The sequence below is a fragment of the Notolepis coatsorum genome, assembly GCF_963971535.1.
Source record: "Notolepis coatsorum genome assembly, chromosome: 7".
In the NCBI taxonomy this organism is placed as follows: Eukaryota; Metazoa; Chordata; class Actinopteri; order Aulopiformes; family Paralepididae; genus Notolepis; species Notolepis coatsorum.
This window is the reverse complement of record NC_140171.1, coordinates 139250127-139268958: the sequence shown is the minus strand read 5'-3', so window position 1 is coordinate 139268958 and position 18832 is coordinate 139250127. Positions and strand designations below refer to the sequence as shown.

Below are 18832 nucleotides of genomic sequence, written 5' to 3'. Positions count from 1 at the left end.
GGAGTAAAACTTGGCGAAGAGAACATGACCAATATAAGATACGCTGATGACACCGCTATAGTCTGTAACTGTCAAGAAGATCTACAGGACATGATGAATAAGCTGAATGTCGAATGCAAAAACTATGGAATGTCGCTAAACACAAAGAAAACTAAAGTAATGATCATTGGAAAAAACACCAGGAACTGTTTGTAAAATACAGGTGGATGGAGAAAAACTTGAAAAGTGAAGGAGTACATGTACCTTGGAAGCTGGATCAGTGAAGGTGGAAGAGCTAACATGGACATTAAGAGAAGAACCGGAATTGCAAAGGGCGCATTCTGGAACAACAGAATTATTGAGACGAAATATAAGTTGGTAAACGAAGACCAGGATTTTGGAAACGTATGTTATGTCAGTCTTTTCATACGGAGCAGAAGCATGGACGCTGAATGAAGAGGCAAAGAGGATGATACACTTTTGAGATGTGGACGCTGAGGAAGATGCTGAAGATAACATGGAAGGATAAGATCAAGAATGAAGAGGTACTGAGAAGAGCGGGTATGCAAGGAGGACAGCTGATGGAGAGGTTGAAAAAGAGAAAGATGGAGTTGTGCTGGCATGTTCTGAGAGGATCCAGCGGGGAGATGTTCAAGAAGGTGGTGATGGGGAAGGTGGATGGAAAGAGAGGAAGTGGAAGACCAAGAAGAGGCTGGGTAAATGACCTCTGTGATTGGAGCGGAGTGAGAGGCGGAGTCACGGAGTTGGAGAGAAGAAGTGGGGACAGAATGGGTTGGAGAGTGATAGGCAACCTTCGGAACGAAGAAGCCACCTGATGATGATGATGATGATGATGATGATGATGATGATGATGAACCCTGACTGTGTGCTGAGCCTTGTCTACTTAGGACTCTGTATGCCTTTAGTAGTAGCACATAACAACACTACAAACTGAATGTCACAGAAGATGATGGTTTCTTCTCTCCAAACAAAGTAACAAAAGATGTTGGCATCTCACCTGAGCTCCTGCACTGCCTGTGGAGGCCTGTGTTGAGCGAGGCAGGGGGAGGAGGGTAGGCTGGGGGGACAGAGGCCTCTGGGGATGGCCGGCGCTTCCATTCATAGCCTGAGATAAGACCTGGCCCTGGAGAGAGAGAGAGACAGAGAGAGAGAGAGAGAGAGAGAGAGAGAGAGAGAGAGAGAGAGAGAGAGAGAGAGAGAGAGAGAGAGAGAGAGAGAGAGAGAGAGAGCGAGAGACGGTGGATTTATTTTATTGCACAGACCATGTACTGTAGCGGATAATGGGATACGGCTTCAATCAATACTGGTAACAAAATTACAAGCTGGGAGTTTATAAACAAGCCAGGAGTTGAAACACATCAAATCAATGATCCGTACGGCAATGGCATTGATCAGTTGTGTCAATCCAAGAGATTAGTTGTTAAAAAACAAAACAAAAGTATTGTTTACATAAAGTTTAAGAATCAATATATTAGAGAGGAACCAATTATGATGCAGGTAGTGATACTAGTCATCAGGGTCATGTGTGATTGTTAAGAGGACATCACTGCATGCTAGTGTTGTCACGATACTGGAGTTTCGAACTTCGATACGATACCTTGAAAAGTATCGATATTCGATACCATTTTCGATACCACGGGGAAAGGTTCAATCTTAAAATGTAAAAAAAATAAGAAGAAAAAGATAAATATATATTTAAAAAAAAATAATTGCTTTTGTTGCTGGTTGATTCACCTCAGCTTCTCTCTGGTACTATAAGAGAAGATAAATATAACACTTTTAAAACCCTTTGTTTATCTCTAGATCACACATATAAAATAACTAAATGATATAATCTTAGAATTAAGTAAAGTTAATAGTACTGCGTGTTAAGCATAACAGATTGATTAATTGCAAATTGTATGAACAGATTGCAGAATGGGTACAATACAGTACGGCTCAATACACACAATTGTTAAGGGGATGCAGACCAGAGAAAGACTTTTGTCTTGTTTACATCAGGGTCCCCCATTTTCAATTCATCATAACATATATGACATTTTCTTTTGATCAAATTTAATTTATTGCCTTTTTTCAACTGCAAAATAAAACTTTGTCAACATGTTTTATCTAATAAAATAAAGTTCAGTCTGTTCATCTCACTTCAATCATTTTTATTGCAGAACATGGTATTTTCTCAAGCAGACTGATGTAAACACTGTAATCTGTGTTGCATGTACCTGACAAACTGAACTGTTTGTATTACAGTCATATTCCAACTTAACTGAATGCACATGTGTGTGTGTGTGTGGACTACTGTACTATTACAGGTATTGAAATGAACAATGCAACTTCCTTATACAAAAAAAATACTTTTTTTATGAATAATTAAATATCGATATTGCGGGAAATGAGTATTGAAACCGTTTTAAATATTGAGAATCGATATGTATCGAAACATCGATATTTTTGACAACACTACTGCATGCTGAATCTGATGAGTACAGAGTAACAACAACAACAACAACAACAACAATAGGTTAGTGAGCGACAGGGAGACAAATACATGCATACAGTAGAACGAGGTTAAAAACACTGAAGGTCAACTGAGGTCAATCGTTGACATACATATAAATACAGCACATACGGTGCAATGCTGTGGACATGGGGTGGCGTTACAATGGAAGGCCCTTCAAGAGAACACGCTCCCATTGAATTCACACTACTAGCAGATCATTCAATTGTTTTTGAAAATGTAACAACAAAAGGAACGGTTAAAAAGGAACGGGTTTGGCACGCGACAAAATTAAGTTGATAGGGTTCTTCTGCATGAAAACACAAACAAGACACGTAACACAGAGAGTGCACAGGGAGCAAAGAGACAGTAGCTACAAGGGAACACGGCAGCTCATCATCTGATGTCGGTATCACTTGGTGGGTCAGTAGAAGCCGGCGGGTTAGTGTGAGGTAACAATGTTTAATAAAAAGAGAACACATTGCGGCGGTTTGGGGTCACAATTAATGCCTCGAGGCGGATAGGAGGGTAGGAGGAGGGGGGAGAAGAGGTGTGTTTCTGGCAGTGACGTGGTGGTGTGTTACAGCAGTGGCTTAGATCATAATTACGTTAGTTGCGTTATCGGCTGCAGCGGCGGCGGAAGCCACGGGGGTCGTTAGTGCGGTGTCGTCGGCGGGGCCGGCCGCGGTGGCGTAGGCGGAGACGTGGCTGAGGGTCGGCGAGGGTGTGGGGGAGGCGCCCGGCGAGTCCAGGCTGCAGATCTGCAGCTCGTCCAGCGGGCCCATCGTGGACGTGGAGTAGTGGCTGAACACCGACACCGTGGAGGGCGAGGGCGACACGCCACAGCTGAGGCCTAATCCGCTGACCGTGCCGAACGAGCCGGCGGCGGCTCCGCTAGGGGCGTACGGAGCGGGAGACGGGGCCTTGGGCATCATTGTCATCATCAGCGCCGAGGGATAGTCGAGGGAGTCGGCGCTCTGGCTGCGGCAGGAGGGGGAGCGTGGTGGAGCCGCGGGGTGAGGGGGGAGGGGGGCCCCTGGTCGTAGGGAGGGAGGGACAGAGGGAGGTGATCGAAGAGAGAAGGAGAGATGGAGAGAGTGTTTAGAGTGACGGAGGAACAGCCGGCCTGCCACGCGGGGAGGAGTGGAGGCGACAGACGCCTACGTTACCTCGTGGAAAAAGACGTGTTATTCTCTCTGTGAATGGAAGAGGCAGTGTTAGTTCAAACGCTGTGATTGCTGCAAACATATAATAGTGATGACACCACTGGTTTTGTGCACATAAGAGACGACTCTGTTTACACTTAGTGATTAGTTTGGTTGGTTGGTTGGGTGGAAGGTGGTGCAAAAAGACACAAACCACAGTGCTGTTGAGGAGGTGAAAGTCATCATAAATCGTGGCTTTTTAGTACGGTGGTCAGTTATGTACCAACACGTCCGCAGGGGAAGGTCTTGGAGGAACCGCGGGAGCGCCCTCCCTCGTCTCCACCACGGGGGCCAGGCCTGCAGCCGGAGCAGGGGGGGGCCCTGGAGATCCGGCGCGGGCGTCTGCGGTGAGACGGAGGCCGTCTGTATCGGGGGCCGTGAGAGGCTGGAATCCCTCCTAGGAGGAGGTGGGTGGGGGAGAGGCTGGGGGAGGGTGTTTTGAGAGGGGGGCGGGATCCCTCCTGAGGATTAGGGTGGCGGGTGGTGGCGGGGGGGCTTCGGGGTAGTAGTAGTAGCGGGCTGTGAGATGACGGTGGAATCCTTCCTAGGAGGTGGAGCAGGGGGTGGAGGGGAGGCTGGGGTGGTCGGGGTCTTAGGTCTTAGGGCCTGCGGTTGGGAGGTGAGGTGAGCGGGGGGTTGGGGATGGTGACAGGGGTCAGTTTGAGGGAGGACACCTTGCGCTCCTGGACCTGAGTGTTAGTGGTGTTGGTGCAGCAGCTGCTGCTGACGTCACTAGAGGCGGTGGCCTGGGGGAGCTGGGTGGGCTGGGGGGATGGGGGTGCTGGGGGGGATGGGGGTGCTGGGTGTAAGAGTAAGAGGAGGAGCTGGTGACACTGTAGGACTCCTTCAGAACAGACTTCTCTCTCTGAGACAGCATCGTCAGTGTCCCGGGCCCAAAGACATCGGCCAGGTCAGTGAGGAGCTGTAGGAGGGGGGGTTAGTGCTGCCAGTGGGGGGGGGAATGAAAACTCTCTCTCCTAGGGGGTGGGAATGGCACCTGATTGACGGCCTGCTTGGCCAACGAGGATCCGACAGCCAAGAGAAGTTCCAACAACAACACATACATCTGCATTAGTGGAAGGCTTGAAAACAAATCATCACGGAGCCATTCTGAAAACATGTTTAAATTATACTTGATTGTCTTTGAATCATAATCAATGTGGTTTAATTACATTTTCAATAATGTACACAAATGCACACGTACACACTTTCTCTCTCTCTCTCTCTCTCTCTCTCTCTCTCTCTCTCTCTCTCTCTCTCTCTCTCTCTCTCTCTCTCTCTCTCTCTCTCTCTCTCTCTCTCTCTCTCTCTCTCTCTCTCTCTCTCTCTCTATACATAAATGTTGGTGTTGCCTTCACATTTGGACCAATATCTCCTTGCAATTGACCCCCTCCCCACACACACGCACGCACGCACGCACGCACGCACGCACGCACACACGCACACACACGCACAAGCTTGCAGACATCCTGTGGGATAGAAGAGGATGACGAGAAGAATAAGGCACTGAAGTAGGGCTGGGCGATATATCGAGTATACTCGATGTATCGCGGCTTGTTCTACATGAGATGTAGTAAATTTAATGGACCTTTAATGACAAGCAATTTAATTGATGCGAGCAATGGGCTAACGTTAGCTGCTAACTTATCCCATGACTAGGCTAAGCTAACTGGCGTTAGCTGCTAACCCTGGAAACGCTCAAAGCGGACTCCACGTCACTAGTTCCATTCGTAAGGAAAGGGGGTGGGTTATATTGACGACGCTTGACAACAGAGGTTTAAACATAACTTCATATTTATTGGTTATTCGTTTCTTTATATTGGGCATCCAGTTCCCATCTCCGTGTGTTAAACTCTTCCTGTGTTGACATTCGAGTGTGACATCATCACCTACGGCAGCTTAGACGCTCGAAACGCAAACCTAGAACAAAACCCGAGGGGGGGGGGGGGGGGGGGGGGGGGGCTGGCTCTCTCGCACGTTCTCGCGCGCGCGTGTGTGTGTGTGTGTGCGTGCGTGTGTGTAGCATCCCATAAATGGTCATAGGAGACGCTGTGAAGCTATTGTTTGCATAACAAGTTGTGAAGCAAAGAGAGAGAGAGAGAGAGGGAGAGAGAGAGATTGAGAGAGAGAGAGAGAGAGCGAGAGAGAGCGAGAGAGAGAGAGAGAGAGAGAGAGAGAGAGATTGAGAGAGAGAGATGAGAGAGAGAGAGTGAGAGCGAGAGAGAGAGAGAAAAGATAGAGATGAGAGAGCGAGAGCGAGAGCGAGAGAGATTGAGAGAGAGAGAGAGAGAGCGAGAGAGAGCGAGAGAGAGAGAGAGAGAGAGAGAGAGAGAGAGATTGAGAGAGAGAGATGAGAGAGAGAGAGTGAGAGCGAGAGAGAGAGAGAAAAGATAGAGATGAGAGAGCGAGAGCGAGAGAGAGAGAGAAAGAGAGAGAGAGAGAGAGAGAGAGAGAGAGAGAGATCTACCTGTGTGGGGGACCTCTTCTCCTGCAGGTTGGGTCTGACACTACGGAAGCCTTTGGCAGCCAGAGAGGAGCTGGTGGCGTCTCCGTTCCTCAGGCCCTCCGTGACGCTCCGTGACCTCCAGGCATCTGGGGACACAGTCAGCCGTTAGCATCACAGAGGTAGAACAACTCTGTTAAAGGAACACGGCGACATTTGGGGAAATTAGCTTACCGTCTTCTCCTGAGAGAGACGAGAAGATAAGACACCAGTTCCCTCTCTGTGCGTTCAGTAGAAAGCCATCTGGCTGCACGTTAGCCTAGCTTAGCACAATGAATGGAAGCGGACATGTACGGGTAGCAAGTGTCACAATCACGACGAGAGCGTCTCTCTCTCTCTCCGCCTGCTTCCACGCCCTTATATGGGCAGCTTCCGACCAGTGGCGTCGCGTGGGTAAAATAACTGGGGATGCAAATTTTTTTTTTATTAAAAATGTTTTATTTTTATTTTTTATTATTCTTTTTTATATATATATATATTTAAGCCAAATAATATTGTGACAAAATAAAAATGCACACTAAATAAAAATACACATTTCAAGTGTAAACATACAGCTATACTATTCCATGGGCTAGATTTAATAAGATTCGAGCTGAGTAAAGCTCTTCCCACACCTCCGGGGCAAATGTTCAGAGGCCAGAGTACTTAGTTTGCTGACGGACCCGTTTTAAGGTGTGGGAAGGGCTTTAGTCAGCTCGAATCTGATTGGCTAGTATTGGTTTTGGACTCCACATACATGAATCACATGGTGGAAGCTGGAGAAAGACACCTCTCCTCTGCCTCCTCTCCTCTGCTGCAGTGAGCACAGAGTCACTGCACTGTGTTTCAGTGTGTTAGAGAGAGTGAGAAGGAGAAGAGGGAGACATTTATTTATTCATCACCAACCCTGATATCAACCCTACGGATCCTGCCCCTGGTCGTCCCAGTGTTATCCTACCAACCTAGGACCACCGCTCCCGGCCTACGCTGTCTCCTGACTCGCCGCCCGCCCTGACGTTTCCTGGGAACCTCAAGCGAGCGCTCCTGCTCGCCCAGAGTCGCACATTCCTGTATATTCACTGTTGTCCTGTCTGCCTGGTACCTAAGGAATTAAAACCTACCTAAAACGCTCCATTCTCTGTCTCCCTGTGTTCTGCTATTGGGCTCCGCCACTGCTGCCCCAACAGCCTACGCATTGTCCAACTAACACCTCTCTCCCGTACATGTCCGCTTCCATTCATTGTGCTAAGCTAGGCTAACATGCAGCCAGATAGCTTTCTACTCAACGCGGGACACTGGTATCTATCTTCTTGTCTCTCTCTGGAGAAGAGAGAGACAAGTAGAATAACTTTGTTTTGGTGGAAAATCTTTGTGCTTTTCTTTTAGATTTTTCTCCAAAGATACTGTAATATAATTTGTTCATTTGGAAATATAATCTTACCTGAATCTGATGATTGAGACTCACTCCCTGGTAAAAAAAAAAAAGAAAAGAAAAGAAAATGACAACAATAAAAAGTGACATTGTGACATGTTGCATTTATACCTTTCCTGATTCAAATTCTACATCAAATCTTGAAATACTTGTACTTGATCAAGTAGTTAGGTACAGGATATTTCGAAACAAACGTCTGTGTGCGCAGGACTAAGAGCGGCAAGAGAGATGTGTAAGTAATGCAGACATTAAAGGAACAATATTTTAGCTGTTAAGGAACCTCTCCAATGTATTTTAAACCCTTAACAATTCTGAAGATAGAGGTGTCAAGTTACCACATATTGGCCCACGATAGGTTAAACCTATTAGTGACATCACACATGGAACTCAGATTTCAGGGAAGTACAGAGAAGAAATGTGAAAAAGGTTGCTCTGGTGACAAGTTCTGCACAGATACCAATCTGTATAGTCAAAGTTATGTTTTTGAGTAGAGGGGAGCCAAGAGCACAGTAAACTCTGAAGAGAATCACTGGACTGGCAACTGACGGTTGTCAGTGAAATTAAGTTTAATGGTGATCCGAAAGATTATTCAGATTCAAGACCGTGTGGGAGTTGTAAAGTGCAGTTGGCGGACGGGCAGATTTTCAATACATAGTTTATGGGTAGGCTTAAAGGCCCAATCTCAGATCCAAAAGTAAACATACTATATGGGTAGCCCCAGTGCCAAATGAAAGAGAAAGGTAACAGGTTTGTATTCTCTATTGACTGAGCTCTTGATATCAAGAGTAACATTACATGATGGGTACGTTCCTTTTTAATTAGCATGCGCTATATTTTGTGGTTATAAGGTTTGATTGCATTGGTGTGGTTACTGAGGGTGTAAAGATAATATGGTGACATTTAAGCCATCGGCTGATGACCATTGTGTGACTTTTTACAGGCATCATCTGATACCAAGAGTAGGCTGATAATTCAGTGGGCCCCTATCGTCCAACGCGAAGGAGAAGGAGAAATATATTGCATCTGTAACCCTCTAAAGCCGTGTGCTGCGTCCACGCGACACTAGACATGTTTTGCAAAACAATAAATATCTTTGGAACCGTTTGTGATAAAGACTCGTTTTTGTATTGTATAGGAATCGTGAGATTCTCCTCTCTCTGCCACAATTTAAACTGTATCTCTCCGACGCTGTGATGATGACATTCATAGTGAAGGATCTTTTTTGGAGGGGCCTTGCAGGGAGATATTGGTCCAAATATGAAGGCAACACCAACATTTATGTATTTTCTGCTAAACAACACCCAGAACAACATCCAAATAAATGGCTGTCACTCACTGAGGAAAAGGTGTAGTTGTACCATATTTCACATGGAGGTTCAATATACCTATAGTTAACCAGAACCTTCCATGTTGAAAAAACTATAATTTCGTGGTAAACTATGCATTTATTCAAGAAAACACACATTTGTTTAATGTAAAACATTGTATGCTCACACAAATGTAATGTATGATGATGACTTTACACAGCACCAGAAGTAAAGGATAGGTCTCCCTGAATAATAAAAGGTATATAACACTTGATGTTGACACACTTGACTCAAAGAATAAGCTCAGCATTGGCAAAAATATAACACTATGTCCAGGTGAATCTTTGTCTCTGTAGGCGTTAGAGGGTAAAGTTGACTTCAGATTTGAGTCCGGATGACAATCAAGGGTAGCAGTGGGAATTCCTTAAAACTAGGGATGTTCGATATTGGGCTTTTTTACCGGTATCGCTTTTTTACCGACAATATTGTCCATCTCTTAATTTTCCGATACCGATATCAACCGATACCGATATATAATAAATAATAATAATAGATCAAATTTCTATAGCACCTTTCATAGGGTCCCCCCCCCCAAAAACGAAATAATTTCAGGTAACTAACATCGCATATGTCATTATGCATACTTTTGACAATAAAAGTATAATTTAAAATAATTTAGGACCTGCTCAGAGGTCATTCATCGGCATGCATGCGATGCATGTATGCGATTCGCTCTGCGATTAACCCATCCCGTCGGCGTGTATCACTTCCGCAACGGATTTAGTCGGATTTCGGTTTCCGGGTTCGCCTGATTGGCCACTAAGCCCACGTGACCCTACGCTAGCACGCCCCCCTTACCCCGCTTACGCCTGAGAGTCACACACAGCTAGCGGCAGCCAGAGAGCCTTGCTACTACTAGCCGAGTGATGAATGAAGCTCTATCTGTTTCACCTAACAGCACTATTGCTCCGTGATCATAGCCATCCATCTCTAAAGCTAACCACTATTTGTAAAAGCCACAACCACGTTACCATATGTAATAATGTAAATCATTGTGTCGTTGTACATATTGTGTATACACCATTAGAAGCTAACGTAGCTTAGCTTGGTAGCTATTGTTGTGCTAACGCCATACCACGACACCCAGCTTGTTAGCCAGCATGAATGCCCGATGTAGAAGGCATAGACGCAGGTCGCTTGTTGGCCGGCATGAGTGCCCGATTTGGGGTGGTTCTCTCCTCTTTGTGTGCCTTTGTCCTTGCGGGTGTTCTGCCGGGGGAGCTTGTGGACGCGACAATAGTGGTGGTTGTAGGGTGTTTGAGCTTGTAGCGCTAGTTAGCTCATAGCTATCGTTAGTGATACACGCATCCCGTCGTCCTTCCCCCCCAAGGGCAGCCGGGAGCAGACAGGCGCAACGTGAGCCGCGCCAGGGGACCAATCCAAGTGCTCCTGTCCGTCTTCGTCAAAGTATGCATTGATGTGTTAATTTCACTGGATGCATTCGACAAGGCATTCTAAATGTAAACATTATCTGTGCATCTCCCCTTTTCTTCTCTCTCTCCCTCTGGTTCTCACTTTCCCTTTCTCTTTTCCTCTCTCTCTCTTTCCTTCTCTCTCCCTTCTTTATTGTAATTGTCCTTGTATACTATTGCTACTGTAATTTTGTATTTTATTTACTTGTATGCATGTACATAACCTTGTTTTTGTTGCAGCCTCCCACCCCCCCTTCCCTCAAAAGGCTTTTGCTTTTTGGCCAGGCTGATTTTGTATATAATAATTTGTTCTTACATGCTTGCCTGGGTAAATAAAGGTTAAATACAATATAAACAAATAATTATAATAAATAATTGTAACCGATACCGATAATTTCCGATATTACATTTTCGGAATTTTCAACAATAATATAATAGATAATATCGGACAGCTCTACTTAAAACAAAATAGAAACCAAAAACAACTCCCAGCGAGTAAAACAACTCGTACCCCGACATAATAACCGCCTGAGACGTTTCTCACTAACTGACATCACACTCAAAAGGGGCAGAGGTTGTGGTTCCAGAAATAAAAAAGCTGTGTTCAAACTTTCATGAGCTGGAGGATTGGGTGTTTTTCTTATATCCCTGGCATGACTGAAGCAGCTTCCTGCCGCCTGCCGGGGGAGTTCCGCATCACTAAACATAACTCGGTGCTGACAGCAACAGGGTGTTAATCGCTGATGCCGGTCACTTCTGTGAGATGCCACAGTGCTTTTTTAATTCAGGAGACGCCAGAGAGCAGCTCGTATCAAAACGAGCCACGGGGGAGAATCCACCCGATGACCCACTGCGCTGAAGATAGAGGAAAGTAAATCATTTGAAATGAGCTGTCGTGACTCGTGAAACATTCACCTCTCAAATTATGACTGTGTTCATTAACCTCTTATCAAGCGGGCAGAAAAGTGGCAATTTTTTTTACTTGAACTTGAGGACTGCATACTTTTTTTGCAAACCAAAATACTATACTTTATACTTATAGCACATGCATGAGCCTGGTCTCTTTTGAAAGATGAAGGGAAAAAAATCCACTTTTAGTGCTAACGTAATAGAGTAACATAGGTCTGAACTTGAGTTGTAGAAAAACTTGTTACTCAAGTTTTTCTGTAGTAGTTAGTAGTCCAGAGGTAGTATTTCCCCAGAAGGTGGTATGGCTTACTAATCCATACGGACCCATAGCATGAAGCCTTATGTAGTACATGTCCAAATTTCATAAAGATCCATTCAGAAATGAGTGATTTTGGTAAACTGTGTACAAAAGAAAAAACTGAGTTTTCTCATAGACTTCAATTCATTCGGCTGTTTTTCTCGTCCTGTTTTCGCTCGTTATTTTTTTTTTTTATATTTTTTTTTATTCATACATCCCCACGTGGTGTTTCAATGGTAAGCCACACTCATTGGCTACAACGATCCACAATAATTTTCAAGATCGGATCTAGATTGACAGAACTACTGTGCCAAAAGTCGGGAGTGGTATTTTGCGTAATACCGTGTACTTTGCACAAGCCTCAAATACCGGCATGTAACTTGAGAACCGCTGACCGGATTTTGTCGGATTTTGTCGCTATCGACAGGCAACAAATGAGCCTTCAATTCGATATATATATTGTATTACAAAATATGCAGACCCGATCCACTAGGGGTCACCAAAGTGCCGGTGGGCAAATCGTCCTAAAAACGTCCCATATCGTGATTTTTGAAGGCTAAAACACTTGGTGAGAGGATGGATGCAGCTCAGTGCACACGTTTCTCAATACTATAGTGATCAGTAAAATGATGTCTTGTACATAGTCAACGTCACACCAGACAATCTTTAAATAGGACCAGGGTTTCAAAAATAAATAAATAAATAAAATAAAAAAGTTAACCCGGCAAACTTGTCAAGTATGTAGGCTAACTGTTATCTCTGTATTTTTATTTTTAATTTTTTTTGACTGGAATGTTAGATTTGATTTTATAATGTGAATTTGTATATTTGTATTCATTTAAACATTTTGTGTTGTGTTTTGTTTTATTTTAATTTGTATTTTTAGTTGTACATTTGTATTGTATTTGTTTTGTCCTGGACCTCAGGAAGACTAGAGGCTCTTTCATGTGTCTCTAATGGGGATCCTTTAATAAACATAAACATAAACATAAACCCATCCTTTAAGTCAACATCAAGAGATCAACTAAATTTAAATGTCTAAAATCAGAACCTACTCCTGAATACTTTGACTGCTTCAGAACTGGCGTCTCATCGTATGTCTGTACTATGTCTAGTGAGAATGTCAGGAGTAAAAAGTGCTCATGGAAAGTCAAGGTCACTGGAAGGATGGCAAGAAGCCGCCATCCCCAATTTGGAAATGTGGATAAAAAAAAACTCTAAAACACAGTGAATGTAGCTAGAAGCTTTTTCCCACCGCAGAGAGAAAGAGAGAGAGAGCCTGTGGTTTCCACAGCAGAATTAGTTCCAGTCACGGTTGTCATGGAGTTACCTCAAAACAAAACCACTTCTGCTGCCACACGCACTGAATCAAACTCACTCTGCTGCGCATGTTGGTATAGTACAGGTCTCTAAGAGCAAGAGAGGTCCTCTGTCCTCTCAACGGGAAGAGGGGGAGGAAAGAGAGAGCGATAGCTCAAGAGAGCGAGAGAAGTGGAGGAAGTGGTGCGACGGAGTGAGAGAAGGAGCGTTCTCGGGGGGAAAACAAAAGAGAGCTGTCAGAATGGGAAGGAGACAAACGCCCAGGAGTAGGAAGGCATGGCTGAGATAAGACGCAAAGTGCGTCAGGGCAGGGAAGCAAAATAAACATAAACAGGAAATACAATAACTTTACACAATGGATCCATTTGGAAATAGAATAACACACCCAGAAGTTCAGAAAAATGTTTGGTCAATTGACTCAATCACATAGGGCCTGTAAAAAACTGTGATTTTATGCTCTTTATGTGCTAATTTCATCATTCATGTCTTTTCTGTTATACTAAAACTCAAACCATAAACAAGGTGGCCTGTTGGGATGTTAGATCCTAATGTGAAAAACTGTGATTTGATATGTCTGCTCATTTTACCCTTGATATTAGTTTACTTATTTTTACTTGTATCTCTACACCCCACTATCCGCTGGGTGCATACTATGACCTTTATCGTGTTTTGTAACAGATTACAGAAATTCAAGAAGCCTATTGGAACGTGAGGTTCTGATATGATTTTGATTAATATACCGGTATCTGCATTATTTGATCCCACTTTAGGCTTTGCTCTTAGTGCTTGTTTTACACAGATTCTATGTCTTATTTCTTACCGATGTAAAGCACTTTGAACTGCAATCCCCTGTATGAAACGTGCTATACAAATAAAGTTATTATTATTATTAATATTATTCAAAGTTATCATGAACCACAAAATGCTGATGATGAATCCCAGACATGAATAGTTACCAGCCGAGCTTAGTACACAGTCTTACCTGATTGATTGATTAATTGATTGAAAACTGTATTAACAGAATGCAGAATGGGTACAATACAGTACAGCTCAATACAACAACTGCTAAGAGGATGAAGACCAGAAAAACACTTTCATCTTGTTTACATAAGGGTCCTCCATTTTCAATTCATCAATACATTTAGAGACATACAAATATACAGTACTACGTAAGAGAATTAGTAACCTCATTCTTCTTACCATCAGTATAGGCCAGTCATGGACTGCACAGCTCTGCATTACTGTTAATCGACTGTGGAGTTTGTGTGTGTGTGTTTATTGACAGTATATATTAGGGGTGTCACATTATTTTCGAATTTAATTTGGAATTTACATAAAAACACGAGATTCGAACTTGAAGGGAGAAATTCGAATTTGAATATTTTGTATTTATTTATTTTAATTTAAAAAAAATTAAATAATATAAAAAACTGTCAGGTGATATAGGTGAGACTGTGCTGAAAAGAATGATACCAATACCATGGTAAAGAAAAGTAGCCAAAACTTTGAAAATAGCTTAGACATTTTTTTCTTTTTTTGGTTTAGGTTTTTTTTTTTTTTTTTTACACTGAAATTCGAATTCGAACTTGTCTAGAATTCTGCAACGAATTTAGAATTAGATTTTTTGTTAAAGTGACAGCCCTAATATGTATGTTATGAGTGTGTTAGTACCTGTGGCCAGATTCGGAGAGCTCTGGACCCGCTTCATGGGGGAGAGAGTGAGTAACAAGGCAGTGCTTTTGCGAGCGTAGCGTCCCCCGCTATCTGGGAAAGCAGCACAGCCAGGCAGGCAACCACATAAGGCAGGGGCGGCGTGCACGACCACACACACGCACGCACGCACGCACGCACGCACGCACGCACGCACGCACGCACACACACACACACACACACACACACACACACACACACACACACACACACACACACACACACACACACACACACACACACACACACACACACACACACACACACACACACACACACACACACACACACACACACACACACACACACACACACACACACACACACACACACACACACACACACACACACACACACACACACACACACACACACACACACACACACACACACACACACACACACACACACACACACACACACACACACACACACACACACACACACACACACACACACACACACACACACACACACACACACACACACACACACACACACACACACACACACACACACACACACACACACACACACACACACACACACACACACACACACACACACACACACACACACACACACACACACACACACACACACACACACACACACACACACACACACACACACACACACACACACACACACACACGTGCACCAAAAACACACAGCCCAGAAACATGACCCGGAAAAGAAAGAGGCAAAGCACATGCATTACAACAGCTCTCGTCTAGTTGTCGAGGGTGACGGCTCGTATCGAGTCAACCTGTGGCCAAAGTAATTGTAAACTACTAACTGGCTGCAGAGATACTGCCTGGCTTTGTGTTGCATGATCTTAACCCTTTCACTACCACACTACAGACAATGCGGTAGTGAAAGGGTTAACCTTCTGTAGTGTGGTAGTGAAAGGGTTAACCCTTTGGTAGTGTGGTAGTGAAAGGGTTAATATAGCCAAAGCATTTCTTTCAGGGAAAAGATGTCTATCAGCGTGGAACTTCTTATTCGTGAAATCCTGATTGGAATGATGAAGGAAATTCAGTGGGGATCCGTCCGATGCAGGATATTAACATTGTGAATATGATGTATGTTAACGGAACACGCCAACTTTTTGGGAAATTAACTTATTTTCCATCTACCCTGGAGTTAGACAAGCAGATACATCATTTTCTTCTCTGTGCATGCAAAAAAAAGCCCAGTTTTTCAAAAAACAACAGGGCTTTTGAGGTGATGAAATCACTGCACCCAGCGCAGCAGTGGTTTGGCAAAAAAGAATCTGAGTATATATCTGCTTACAATACAAACATGTCTAATTATTATTTATTTTGTATTTCTCCACGTGGTAAATACACAGGGCACAACATGTTTACAGGAACGTTTTGGAGCTGTATTTGGAGTGTATTTCGTGACTGTTGGGAACTAGGCTACACTGGCACACCTACTTCAAGTGAATGACGCTAAGCTAGGCTAACAGTGCGGCTGTTCCCTAAGCCTACTGCATGCACAGAGAAGAAAAGGGTATGTATCTGCTTGTCTAACTCCAGGGTAGATGGCAAATAAGCAAATTTCCCAAAAAGTTGGCGTGTTCCTTTAACCCTTTCACTGCCGCACTACCAAACGGTTAACCCTTTCACTGCGAAAATACACATAAGGTTAATCCTTTACTATCACACAACCGACGGTGACCGTCGGTTGTGTGATAGTAAAGGGTTAACCTTCTGTCGTGTGGCAGTGAGAGGGTTTAACAGCTGAATAATAAATCAATCATCGCTCCGCTGCTTCTTCAGGGACGCTGAGGATTTACAATGTGCTAACCCTGGTCCACGAGCGGAGGATGACTTATTCCACATGAAATGCAAACAAACAAGGCACAACAAATCAACTGCTGACAAAGCCTTCATTTAATTCCATTGAGTATTTCCCAGGGAGTCTTCCTTGATATGAGCCGGCCACCTGAGGGTACGTTATCCTCCACGCTCGCTCTGTCAGTGTCAGGATAACGCCACACTTGTGTTTGTGTTGCTCAGTGCAGCAGAGTCACGCAGGGCGCTTCAGCACATCCTGCCATTAGAGAGATGAGGCCGAGTGCAGTGCAGCGTGTTGGTGCTGCTCTCTACCAGCGGCCCACACGGTTAGGCATTACTATTGCATTCCCATTTAACCCTTTGTCGTGTGGCAGTGAAAGGGTTAACCTTCTGTATATTTGTCGCAGTGAAATGGTTCACCATTTGGTAGTGTGGCAGTGAAAGGGTTAACCTTCTGTATATTTGTCGCAGTGAAATGGTTCACCATTTGGTAGTGTGGTAGTGAAAGGGTTAACCGTCTGTGGTGTGGTAGTGAAAGGGTTAACCTTCTGTATTGTCGCAGTGAAATGGTTAACCATTTTTTGGTAGTGTGGTAGTGAAATGGTTAACTTTCTGTAGTGTGGTAGTGAAAGGGTTAACATGCTGTAGTGTGGTAGTGAAAGGGTTAACCTTCTGTAGTGTGGTAGTGAAAGGGTTAACCTTCTGTAGTGTGGTAGTGAAAGGGTTAGCCTTCTGTAGTGTGGTTGTGAAAGGGTTAACCCTTTGTCGTGTGGCAGTGAAAGTGTTAACCTTCTGCATTGTCACAGTGAAAGGGTTAACCATTTCGTAGTGTGGTAGTGAAAGGTAAGGTACGATATTGAACAGTGATGTCTCCATTAATTATCCATGCTTTATTACTTTTTATTGTGATACTGGGTTGTGTTGAATTTGTGTTCTATTAAGATACCGGGACTATCGTCGAGTCTATCGACGACAAAGGAGCGATTCTGATAGTAGCTCCTATCTATGATAATATCTTCTATCTATGATAATAGCTTCTATCTATGATAATAGCTTCTATCTATGATAATAGCTTCTATCTATGTTCTGTCTTGTTCTATGACTACAGTTGCCATAGCAACCACCACGGCAGTGAGAGAAGCTGAGGTCACCACTGGAAGAGGTTGAATGACAGATGAGTCATTGTGGTGTTCTAGACTGAACAACTCGCTCCAGCTTTTGGGACAAGTGCCAAGTCTAGGAAAAGGGCTTTGGATATTTATGAATGAGGAACACGCCTCTGTAGTAAGAGAGTGACAGGGTGACTATACTTATGAGTAATGTTGTGCCTCACTTACTAGAATGGTCTATAATTCACAGCACTTTATTGATGATGTTAACCGACTCTGGAACACACTCCCTCAGACCATCAGAGACTCTCCCTCACTCTCCACCTTCAAATCCAGACTCAAAACCGACCTGTTCTCCCAAGCATTCAACCTTCCCTACCCATAACCACCCTCCTTCAACCTACCACCTCCATTTCCCCTTCCCTACCTTCTCTCCTCTCCTGCCCCTCCCTCCCCTTGGTTTCCCTTACATACTTCCCGACTGTCTCCCCTACTGGCTCCTGTATTTGTTGTCTGTTACTTGTGGGTTTTATGTTCTTGTGTATTCATATTGTTCCCTGTTTCCCTGTGGTTCTATGTTTCTTTGTGTCTTTGTTTTTTTTGCCTATTGCCAGCGACTTTGGGTCCTTGAAAAGCGATATACAAAATAAATGAATTATTATTATTATTATTGGACCATTCAGACTGGCTGCTCATGCAAGTTTAGACTGGCCGCTCATGTTAAGTTTAGGCTGGCTGCTCATGTTAAGTTTCGGCTGACCGCTCATGTTAAGTTTAGGGTGGCTGCACATGTTAAGTTTAGGCTGACTGCTCATGTTAAGTTTAGAGTGGCTGCACATGTTAAGTTTAGGCTGGCCGCTCATGTTAAGTTTAGACTGGCCGCTCATGTTAAGTTAGTGTGGCTGCACATGTTAAGTTTAGAGTGGCTGCACATGTTAAGTTTAGGCTGACTGCTCATGTTAAGTTTAGGGTGGCTGCACATGTTAAGTTTAGGGTGGCCGCTCATGTTAGTTTAGTGTGGCCGCTCATGTTAAGTTTAGGGTGGCCGCTCATGTTAGTTTAGTGTGGCCGCTCATGTTAAGTTTAGACTGGCCGCTCATGTTAAGTTTAGGCTGACTGCTCATGTTAAGTTTAGCGTGGCTGCACATGTTAAGTTTAGTGTGGCCGCACATGTTAAGTTTAGTGTGGCTGCACATGTTAAGTTTAGTGTGGCCGCTCATGTTAGTTTAGTGTGGCCGCTCATGTTAAGTTTAGACTGGCCGCTCATGTTAAGTTTAGGGTGGCCGCTC

The 18832-nt window shown here is 44.0% G+C and overlaps 1 protein-coding gene across 1 annotated transcript in view; it reads right to left on the bottom strand.

Annotated features, from left to right (window-relative positions):
- Positions 1 to 18832, bottom strand: part of sorbs2a (sorbin and SH3 domain containing 2a) — a 141173-nt gene that overhangs the window by 65446 nt on the left and 56895 nt on the right. Inside the window, 9 exon segments of the mRNA XM_084318405.1 lie at positions 998 to 1066; positions 1069 to 1123; positions 3103 to 3530; positions 3923 to 4096; positions 4310 to 4480; positions 4593 to 4656; positions 4658 to 4708; positions 6167 to 6291; positions 7623 to 7649. Coding sequence (XP_084174531.1) covers positions 998 to 1066; positions 1069 to 1123; positions 3103 to 3530; positions 3923 to 4096; positions 4310 to 4480; positions 4593 to 4656; positions 4658 to 4708; positions 6167 to 6291; positions 7623 to 7649 — 1164 coding nt within the window.